The 10,960-nt window shown below is 39.3% G+C and overlaps 1 protein-coding gene across 1 annotated transcript in view; it reads right to left on the bottom strand.

Annotated features, from left to right (window-relative positions):
• Positions 1-1,559: 1,559 nt before the first annotated feature.
• Positions 1,560-10,960, bottom strand: part of Vps50 (VPS50, EARP/GARPII complex subunit) — a 107,595-nt gene continuing 98,194 nt past the window's right edge. The window contains exons 25-28 of the mRNA XM_005363676.2: positions 10,314-10,472; positions 6,313-6,434; positions 4,660-4,849; positions 1,560-2,184 (exon numbers count right to left, since the gene is read on the bottom strand). Of these exons, the coding sequence (XP_005363733.1) occupies positions 2,065-2,184; positions 4,660-4,849; positions 6,313-6,434; positions 10,314-10,472 (591 nt within the window). The 3' untranslated portion in view covers positions 1,560-2,064. The remainder of the gene's footprint in view (positions 2,185-4,659; positions 4,850-6,312; positions 6,435-10,313; positions 10,473-10,960) is intronic.

Raw genomic sequence — 10,960 nt, 5'->3', positions numbered from 1 at the left:
GCTCTAAGGGTCTTTCTAGATAAATGGAAACAAATTAGTTCCCTTGAGCTGGTGCACATCTTCCTAGCATTTTAAAATGCGATGCAATAAATTTGGATAAGTAGTTATAATTTCTCAGAGAATATCAAGCTCCCATATGAACATACGATTCTGAATTCTGCAAGACACTTTCACATAAAATGCTTGAATTAAGAAAAACTTATAGTCTCAAGGGTAGGGATTCCTACAGTCACTTTTTTAAAGAGCAAATTAATTCCATTTACTTTCCCAGCTTTTCAGTTCTTTTTACCATAGTTCACAAAATACTATAGTGTTGTCATTTGATGTCACTGTATAATGTATTCCAGAAAATGTCTGGTAGCTCTCCTGTTACAGGTAATTTTGTGATTCGAGCCTCCTGTTACTGTTTTGATGTTGAACTTATGGTAACTTTCAATGCAAAAAAACAAAACAAAACCTTTACCAAAAGCATTAAGAAAATGTTCTGTTTTTATTCTGCAGATGGAAAGAGGGGAGCAAAGGAGGACGTACAGGTCTGCAGAGCACGCAGCTGAGTCTCTCATCTAAAGAACCGTTTCTTTTCTATCAGTCCTGGTGCCTAGAGAGAACCAGGCTCTAACAGGCAGGTAATTGTGACTCATTTTACACAGAGGTAACTAAAGTAGACATGAACAGAAATCAAAAATAAAATCCCTGCTTAAAAAAATTAGCAGCTCCTAGCCAATTAGGAAAGAAATAGGACCGATCAGTTCTTTATGCATTTAACTGAATATACCATTTAAAAACCTAAGGACCAAGGTTATCTCAGGCTTGTTTTTAAGTGGCTACAAATAAACGAAGGCTAGGGGGAATTTACTTTATAAGTGCACAACTCCCTATCACAAGGCGAGTATAAAGTCCCACACTCGTCTTGTTAGACGAAGAAAGTTTAAAATTGAAGGTAGATGAACTGGACCACTGTTCTTCCCCTCATCCCCTCAGATTCACTAGACACAAGGCCAATTTCTAATGAAGTTCCTCAGGGTCCTGGGGGCCACTAATGTCACAGATCCTGCACAGTCACCCCTGCCCCAACACCACCCAGCTTAGATAACTGCTATTCCAGGTCAGAAAGAACACACATTTGATAGTGACTCTATTATCAGGAGGTGCTCAACTCCGACAGTTCAGAGCTGCAACATACAGTACTTAGTTGGGTTCTGAAGCGCCACACTGAAAGATTTCACACCTGGTTATCAAACAAATACTTAAGGAAGGCATACATATGACTAACACCAGTTCTACCTTCAGCCATTCAACCCGGTTTTAGCTGTCCTAAAAGTTGAATTCAGAGACAGCAAAGCTTGTATAATATTTCACATAAAGACATGGAAATTTGTAACACTTGTTTAACCTGCTCCTCATGCCCCGGAAAAGCGCATGCAATGAAATGCCCTCCCTCCCACCAGGTGTTCCGGGATTCTAGGGAACTAAAATAAAAGCACACTAAAAACATCACAGTGTTGCTTCCTGAAATCTTCCTGCCGGTGGACACATCAGAGTACAGCTCACACGGTCCATCATTGAGGGTGACATTTATTAAATTTCATCATTTATAATCACTGTTATAACCACATTAGCTCTGGCAGAAGCTCTGACAGTTAAAAATAGAGAACACAGTGATTTTCAACTGGTTACTCACACGTTCTTTTTAAATTCTCATGCAATGCTCATAATTAGGAAGTACTGCCCATTGGCCCTCTAAAGACACATTAGCCACTGCTCCTTCTCATATGTACTTATCATACACTATTCGGTAAAGTGGATAATTGTAGCCACATAATAATTATGACAGGAAGATACTTTCAGGAAAAGGTTACAACAAATAAGAGCAAAATTTGAAGAGACTGGAGCATACAAAGTCACTTAAGCACACCATATACACTTGAGTATTTTCTATTTTCCAGTTCAAAAGGACATTCTCCAAGTTTTCTTGGCAGAGAATTGTCAGGAGTGCACGAAGAACTCCTTTCATGTCTACAGGCGGAGAGGAGATCGATGCCTCTGAGGACAGAGCTGCGCTCATTATCTTTTAGGCCTGTCTATATCATCTATAGCTGCTAGGAGCTTTTGTCTTGCTTTTTTATTGATATGAGATCCCAGGCAAACATTCACCAGGTTGGTCAGCTGCTTCGCTGAATATTCCTGCCCAAAGAAAGAAAATCCAAGTTTAGCACTCAATGTACAGATTCTTCTGATCAATACAGCAGGTGAGCAGGCAGATAACTGATACCAGTGGATGGTTCTGAGAACTGTAAGCCAGGTGAACAGTAGACATTACAGCTGGAGCATAAAAGGCAAACTGTCTACTGTGCTCTACAGGCGGGGAGCTGGGGCAGAATAAACTGGAGGCCGGCAGCAGTAGAATCTGTTCAAATACTACCATGTGATGAAGTGTGCTGTTTATCGCTTTAAAGCCCAAACAGACTTCATACCTGTTTCTGTGGTAGTCTGTAAGTTATAGAAACATATTGCCATTTCAAATTTTAAAATGTACTCTACATTTTACACTTCAGTTAAAAATCTCCAACATAACAATGATTCATTTATGACATAAAAACAAGGCAATGAATCAGAAAGATACCTTAGAAGACGTAAAGGATTTATTTATTTTTTTTAAAAAATTATTTTTTCCACCTCCTCCCAGCCTCCCACTCCTCCCACCCTCACCCCAAGGATTTATTTTTATGAGTATTTTGTCTTTCTATATGTATATTTTGCCTTTCTATATGTATATGTACAATGAGTTTGGTGTCTGCCGAATTCCCACACCTGAGTTACCGAGGTTTGTGAGCACCATGTAGATGCTGGAAGTCAATCTGCAGAAGCAATAAAAGTGCTTTAACTGCTGAGTCATATTACAACTATCAGGCAATTAGTAAAATGAAGACTAAATATCTTTCACAGTCCATATCTATCTAGTTTAGGTGTGCAACAGTTCACTGGTAGGATGGGTAAACGGTTCCTCAGAAATGCTGGCATACTGTTCTTCTTCTGGAACAGGAGTTAAGACAGGGAGGGACAATTGTGCACTTTCACCTTCTAAGAGAACAGAAAGCCTCCTGGTACTGAAGGTGCTGTTAAAGAGAGCAGCACGTTAAAAGGCAGAGATCAGTCTAGCCCCAGGAGATGGCTTTATTTAAGTGCCTGGCACCACCTGACAAAGCATCTTCTGTCTGCTCAGCAGTCAGTATCCAACATCACCGAGCACTGGACTTGCTCTGGCAAAGAGCAGTTTTAGAAGCTCCCCACTGTTCGGTTCAGAACCTGTAGGACATTCCCTGCTGTGCTGAAAAATGTCACTGAACTGCAAATACTGTCAGTTAAACTTCTACAGCACTAAGCTACAAAGCTGACTTACTGTATTAAAAGAATAAAAACCTTAAAGGGGACATCATTTCTGCATCAAGTAATAGACAGCTAAGAGCGGTGCTCTCCACTTTCCTTCGGCACTCTGTGCATCCTCACGGCCCTCCCTCAGCACCAACACTGAGCACTGGCAGCTCACTGCTGAGTAAGTGAACTCACAGCAGCCTACAGATAAAGGGTGAATGTTCTGGTGCTCAAATATCAGTGGGAAGACAAGTCCTGAAGTTTTTCTCAATTCTGGCTAATTTATCAAAAAGTCCTTAAAACCAGCATGTACATCTCAACTTTTTCCAACCAACATTAGACTTATATATGTTTATAAATTATAGATTTATAAAAACCATACTAAGGTTCATTTCATCTTTGTACAATATTAAAACTCAAAAGGATAAGTCAAATAAGTTAAATACAAGTGATAACTCATTTCCTTACCCAAATGAATAAAACGTTACTCAGCTGTTACCCATTTTTAAAGCCCAAGTGAACACTGGAGTTACTGCAAGTATTAAGATTTGGTGGTTTTCTTTCCTTTTCCTCTCTCTCTTTTTTCTTTCTTCTTCTTCTTATAAGTTTAGTTTGGTTGCTTTTATTTTGTTCTGTTGGAGACAGAACCTTATGTAGACAAAGCTGGTCCTAAACTCACTGTAAAACCAAGGTTGGTCCTGAAATTAGGATAGTCCTGCTTGGTTGCAGGTAACTTTTCGCTCTCCTCAAGACCCCTTCGAACACTGTCTATCTGGACAAATAATCCAAGGGTCAGGCAGACTGCACTCTGCTGAGAATGTTCGTGGGTGTGTGTTTAAGGTGTAGAACTTTAGCATTCTAAATAACTGAAGAAAATCAATCAAATCTACATTAAAGGCAAAATCTAATGCTTTATAAGAGTGTAGCCATGTGTATCAATGTTTTCAAATCATGCACACAGGCCACCATGATGAGGATGCTACCATTTCACTCTTTAAGAGTATGAAAGTTAGGTTCTACAGCTTATGAATCATTTCAGTGTTGCTACACTCAATTTATTTTGATACAAATCACGTTCAGTCTCTTTTTGAGATACAGGATAAGAAACCCACTGCTTACGTTCTAACTCTAGGATCAACAGGAAGCCATCGCATAGCCAGTGTGAATGTGGTGAGAGCCACCTAAGCAGTGCTTCTTCGCATTGCCCGCAGGATTCTGAGTCACACAACACACCAGACAAGAAAGGCACATGGCAAAGAGCACATGCTGACCCCCCCCCCTTCTCACCCTATGATCTTTGATCCAGCGCTCCATGTCATTCTCAGTTAGGTAGTATGCTTTGATATATGTTTCCACAAACTCTTTATCAGGAATGGGTCTGATATCAGTTAGTTTTTCAAGTTTTATTAAAAATTGTTGAAAATCCAATTGCATCAAGGCACGACCCTCATTACTGCACTTCTTGACATTGGCGTATCTAAGAGACACAACAATAAGATAACAAGTGATGAGATGCTGAGAAAAATGGAACAGAGTCCTGTGTCCCAGGAACGGGCTGTGCTCCTGCTAGTCCTTTACTTATCTGTTTAGTCTTTAGTATTATTCCTATCTATTCTTTACTTTCCTCATTTGCAAAGTAAAGAAAGTAGGTCGCTCAAAGGTTCTCATTTGGTCTATGAACTAGTTTTCTGCATCCAGTTAACACAACTGTCTGAAAGACAAATAGACTCAATCAGGTCTACCAAAAGTTATTGTTAAAACTGTTCAAATACTCCAAAGTCATATTCAAGTTAGAAAACACTTCAATATTGTAGCAATTCAATGAAAAGGGAACAAATGAAACAGCTCTCCCATCAACATTATTTATATTTTCCATAATAAAATGATTCTTGGATATATTCTGATACACCTCACTACTGAAATACTAGATATTAAGGTAGATGCCTAATAATGACAGATATATAACCCCACAGTACAATATTTTACTACTCCTAAATCAGTGATATATTCAGTGTTAGGAAATGAACCATTTCCTTTAAAAAAAATTGACCAGAAAAATCATAGCTTATATTATTTAATAATCAATGGATTTTTGTAGTTTATTTTTTTTTAATAATGTGCCTTATGTGGAAGCTTAACACATATTTATCATTTTTTATTTAAACAAATTTATTTCTAATATTTCTAAGCTCTGGCTGTTGACATAGTCATCTTTCATAAAGTATTATGCTTTTAATAGGTCATCTCCATGACTTTCCCACTTTCTAAGATATTCTTCTCATAACGAGACACACAGAAAGAGAAATCAGATGAAAGACGGTATAAAATTCACTGTGCACACAGTCTCTGAAATAGTTGTTTGCATATTGAGCACATTTTCTTCTATATTACCATGTACAAACTAGGAGTCTATGGAAGACGAAGAGAGGAATAAGCAATGAGGCAGGCAATCTGAACACCGACTTTGCCATCAGAACACCAAGAGTTCAGAGTTCAGGAGCCCTCTTTGCATCTGAACACTGTGAACCTAGACAAGTTACTCATTCTCTCTAAGTCTGGACTTCCTGACCTAAGATTTTCCAGTAATACTTACAAACACAGATAAGTCAGGATTTGCCAACAAAATCTGTGAAATCTTTGGCTCAGTAAATAATATTCAATAAATGTTATGAATATTCATAAAACTTATTAGATAATCATTATCAGTTTTATTTTCAGATAATCTAGTGGTTCTGAATTGCTTATCTTGGTCCAATATCAAAATCAACAAAATAACCCACAAGAGATAGGCACAGTGTGAGCTATGGTTCCCTCTCAAAGTTGGTCACAAGCACGTAACCTACTGATCATTATCTCTATCTATGCTTTCCATTTATTAGTAACATATGTCAGTCATATAGTACATTACAAGTTAAGAAACAATGCTTTCTTGAAACTTACCCTTCGACAATAGTCCTGTTAGCTAACCGTATACAATGTTCCCAAAGTATATTTGAGACAGGCAAGGGTATTCGAACTCTCTTAGAAACTTCATTTAACTTCCTGTTAAACTGCTCAAACTCCTAAGGGGAACAAAAGTCATGGCTATAATTTTAATGCCACAGTATTTCCCCACAAAAAAAAAAAAATTTAAAAAAATAAAAAAAGATCCAAAGACATAGATTTTAACTAAATGAAGCAAAAACGGGGGTGGGAATTAATGACATAGGCAAATTGGATTTAGTGTAAAAGTTTTTAAAAATATAATCAGGGTTAGCAAAAATAGCTCCATAGGTAAAGGCCCTTGTTGCAGAAGACAGCCATGAACACAGCCATCTTCTGATCTCATGCCCATGCAGATCTTTCTCTCTCTCACACACACACCATAAGTAAATAAACATTTAAAGAAAAAACATAGATTAAACTATAGCACAGAACATATTACATTTATCTAAAGAGAAATAAGCTTCAATTGACTAAACAATTTTAATTATGATTAAATATTTTTACATGTCAAAATTTTTTGATTGTCTACTGTGGACTAAAAAACCTGACTTAATTTAGAAGGCACAATTTTTAAATTTATTTTAATAAACTTTCAACTCAAAATTAATTATTCATAGCTTGTCAGTATTTACACTCCCTTGAGAGTAACTAATTGTTTTCTTCCATAATCATTATTTAACATTAAATACATTATTACATACATACAAAATGATTTGAAAGTTACATCCTAGTCACAAAAACTTCAGTACGAAGGAAAACCAACATTAAACATTTTTATCAAAGGAAAAAACTAAGCATTTTTATTGTCTTAACTTTCACAACAAGATTATATTAATAATGAAAACAAAAAACTAATTTAGGAAACATGAGTAGTAAGTAGTTCATCTTTCAGTGGATGGCCTATGGACTACTGTCAACTAAATGCTCACAACACAGAAAGAAGGCCACTGGTTCTTCCCTGGCAATATATTTCACATAAACTTAGGAAGGATTAAGGTGGAACTTTTCTGAAGAGAGAAATGACGTAATGTTTAGCAAGTTGGGACCAATCTGCAATCATAAGTCCTAATGAGACAGGAGGAATCACCTGGATCAGGTCAGGTGCGCTGCACAGAGGATGGCTGCACCACCTACTGCTTCTTGGCCACTTCCTAAATAATAACTTTTCTTGATTATTTTTTTTTAAGTTCATTGCTTTTAATTATTTTTTTTAAAGAAATGTGTCTCCAATTCACTAAGCTAAATAAGTAACTGCTCTCCCCCAGCGGTTTCAATTCCCAGACCTCCCAGAGGAGCAGCACTGACTAGCATTCATTCAGGCATTTGCTATAGTAAACCACTCTGGATTTCAAGTCAGACTTCGGTAACTGTTATTAATATTTTACTTTAGAAAGTCATAGGCTTAATACACAAACTTACTATTTATTGCTAAGTTTAGTGTTCACGAGTATAACTTTCTAAACAAACCACTGCATTTTACTCAGGATTACATGAGAACAAGAATATCAACTTTTGTTCTCGCACAATTTAAATCAGGAAAGTAACACAAGTAACACAAAGAAAATTAAACTGTACATTTAAAGATGGCCATGGGCCACTAAAAAGGATGGATTCAGATAAATAATCTGAATAATATTGGCTTTTCTTCAGAATAATGGTTTTTCAAAGCATTAAGACGTGAGAGCAAGCAGTGTACTTCCTGAGGACAGAAGTCTTTTCCTTTATCCCCTGGGTCTGATATTTGGCATGGACAATGGTTCCAAAGTTTTGTTACCTCACGTTCACCCAACCCCAGAATGACAGTGTTGGAAGTGGGGTCTTTGAAAAGTAACTGAGCATGAGGACAGAGTCCACATGCCCGGGGACTGATGCTTTCACAAAAGATGCCATGACAGCTGCCCCGCCCCTTTTCATCACATGGGCATGCAATTGGCCAATGAGATTGGTGGGAAATCAGCCCAGCCCACAGGTGCTAATCTGTATGAGCCTTGACACTGTAACTTTCTAGGCATCTGGATTCTGACAAACAAAATACAAGACAACACCAAAAAGCACCTACCTTATGTATTGCTCAATAGACCAAGGAAACATGACATAATGATAAAATAAATAAAATCGCCATACTGTTTTGAAATGACCAGACATCATTACTTAAAAATTGCACTTAAAAGCCGGGCGGTGGTGGCGCACGCCTTTAATCCCAGCACTCGGGAGGCAGAGGCAGGAGGATCTCTGGGAGTTCGAGGCCAGCCTGGTCTACAAGAGCTAGTTCGGGGACAGGCACCAAAGCTACAGAGAAACCCTCTCTCGAAAAACCAAAAAAAAAAAAAAAAATTGCACTTAATTTTTACATTCCAATTTAAAGTGGCAATTGAGATTGCAAAAACAAGAATCTCTCAATTCCAGGAAAGCAAAAGCAGAAGCCGCACACCTGTCATTCACCACTCAGATCCCAACGGCACTCCCTCCGAGATACAACTAAGCACAGCCTTTTTTTTTTTTGCAAGTGCCTAGATCTTATTTTTTTTTGTTTGAATTTTTATTGAAAAAAATTTCCGCCTCCTCCCAGCCTCCCATTTTCCTCCCCCTCCTCCCATCTCTCTCCCCCTCCCCCCACTCCTCTTCCCCTCCCTCTCCAGTCCAAAGAGCAGTCAGGGTTTCCTGCCCTGTGGAAAGTCCAAGGTCCTCCCCCCTCCATCCAGGACTAGGAAGGTGGGCATCCAAACAGGCTAGGCTCCCACAAAGCCAGTACATGCAGTAGGATCAAAACCCAGTGCCATTGTCCTTGGCTTCTCAGTAGCCCTCATTGACCACCATGTTCCGAGAGTCTGGTTTTATCCCATGCTTTTTCAGCCCCAGTCCAGCTGGCCTTGGTGAGCTCCCAATAGATCAGCCCCACTGTTTCAGTGGGTGGGTGCACAGCCTTTGAGTCTGTCTGGAGTCAACCTGCTAGCCCTGCAGAGGGGCATCGTAAGTGGTGGTCAGGCACGGCAAATAAACCCTACCTAACCTATGTTACAAACTACGGCTTCACTGGTTCTCAGGTATGCCAGCTATTAAGAATGATTATAAATGAGATAAAAACCAGGACTCTACAGGTCAACTCCTCTGTGTTGACAAAAAGGAAAATGAAGTATTTCTGAAAGTTGCTTTTCCCAGACACTCTTTATTAGATACTCCACATGGTACCTTTTCTTTATTTCATTATTAGATTCCTTCTGTGACCATGAAGATCAAGGGGCACCTCCCACCTACTTCCTATACTCCTCTTTGGTGGCTTTGTTTTGTTCACACAGACACCACTGGACAGTGACTGCCTCCACTCAGCTGGGAGCTCTCATCTCACTCACAGGGCTGTTCCTCAGAGTCACACGAGCTCCTTGATGATGGAAAACTACACTGGCAGATTTCCAGCAGGTCAGGTACAAGTCAGGTGGTCATAAACATCGCCTGACTCACAAGTGAAAAAAAGGGAAGTGCAACTCTCGCTAGGGAACTTAAAAAGCAGGCACCATCCACACAGAGAATATCACAGAAGACCTTGCAAAAGAGATGCGATTTCTAGAACACCCAACCTGGAGTGAGGAACACGACCCTGTCAAAGAATACACACGGAGCTGTAGAAATGTCTACGTAGAAACGTAAACCTTCTTAGGTTTAGAGCTGTGGCTGCTGGGGTCCTAGCAGGAAGGCAGCCATGGCATGCAACATTCAAACTAATTCAATGTTAGAAACCAGGGGGCAAAATTAAAACAACAACAACAAAAAAAAACCTCACAAAACCACAAATCTGTAAGTATCACAACCCAAAACAGGCACAAAATTCAGAGTCTGTGTTTATCAATTCAACGCCATGCCCCCATCCCAGAAATGAGTAGCAACCAATAGAATCTCCCATTTTAGAGCCCACGTCTCTTAAAGTGATCAATAGCAAGGACAGTCCCCAGGGCACTTGCCTTCAGCAATGCATCCACATATATGTTGTGTTGTGACATGATCTCTTTGACATCCCATTTCACATTAGTCATGAGGAGAAGCATCTGTTCATAATCAATGGCTTTACCAGCCACAATCCAGTAAATGGGTTTGCGTAGTTCACTGGCAGTTGAGACAGTCTGGAAAGTTACACAGAAACAAAACAATTACTTCTAAAAGTGCTACACCTAAAAAGAATGTTCTGTCCTTTCCTAGTATGTACTATATACAATGACATAAATTAGGAAATATTTTAACATGAGATAAAGGCCTTGTTTTCACTTCCCCTCTCTTCCTGTCACCTTAGTTTGGGATTCCACTCTCACTCACTGCCCCACCCCCACCCCTAGGGATACCACCCTTCCATCATCTCTCTCTCCCGTGCCCCCCTTCTTTCCCCCCAGACTAAAATCTGTGATGTTTACTCAGATGTTTATTTACCACAGGAAGCCAGACATAAGTGGAAGGATATTTTATTCAGCTCCCCTGTCAACTTAAATGACGGTGGCAGCTCTACCTGTTCCCAGGTGCAATGACAGAGCACGTCGTCTCTGACCTGAGAATAGTTCCCAGGTGCAATGACAGAGCACATCGTCTTTCCCAGGTGCAATGACAGAGCACATCGTCT

The sequence above is a fragment of the Microtus ochrogaster genome, linkage group LG10 (genome assembly GCF_000317375.1).
Source record: "Microtus ochrogaster isolate Prairie Vole_2 linkage group LG10, MicOch1.0, whole genome shotgun sequence".
Lineage (NCBI taxonomy): Eukaryota > Metazoa > Chordata > Mammalia > Rodentia > Cricetidae > Microtus > Microtus ochrogaster.
The sequence above is the reverse complement of the archived record's forward strand: the minus strand, read 5'-3'. Positions and strand labels throughout refer to the sequence as shown.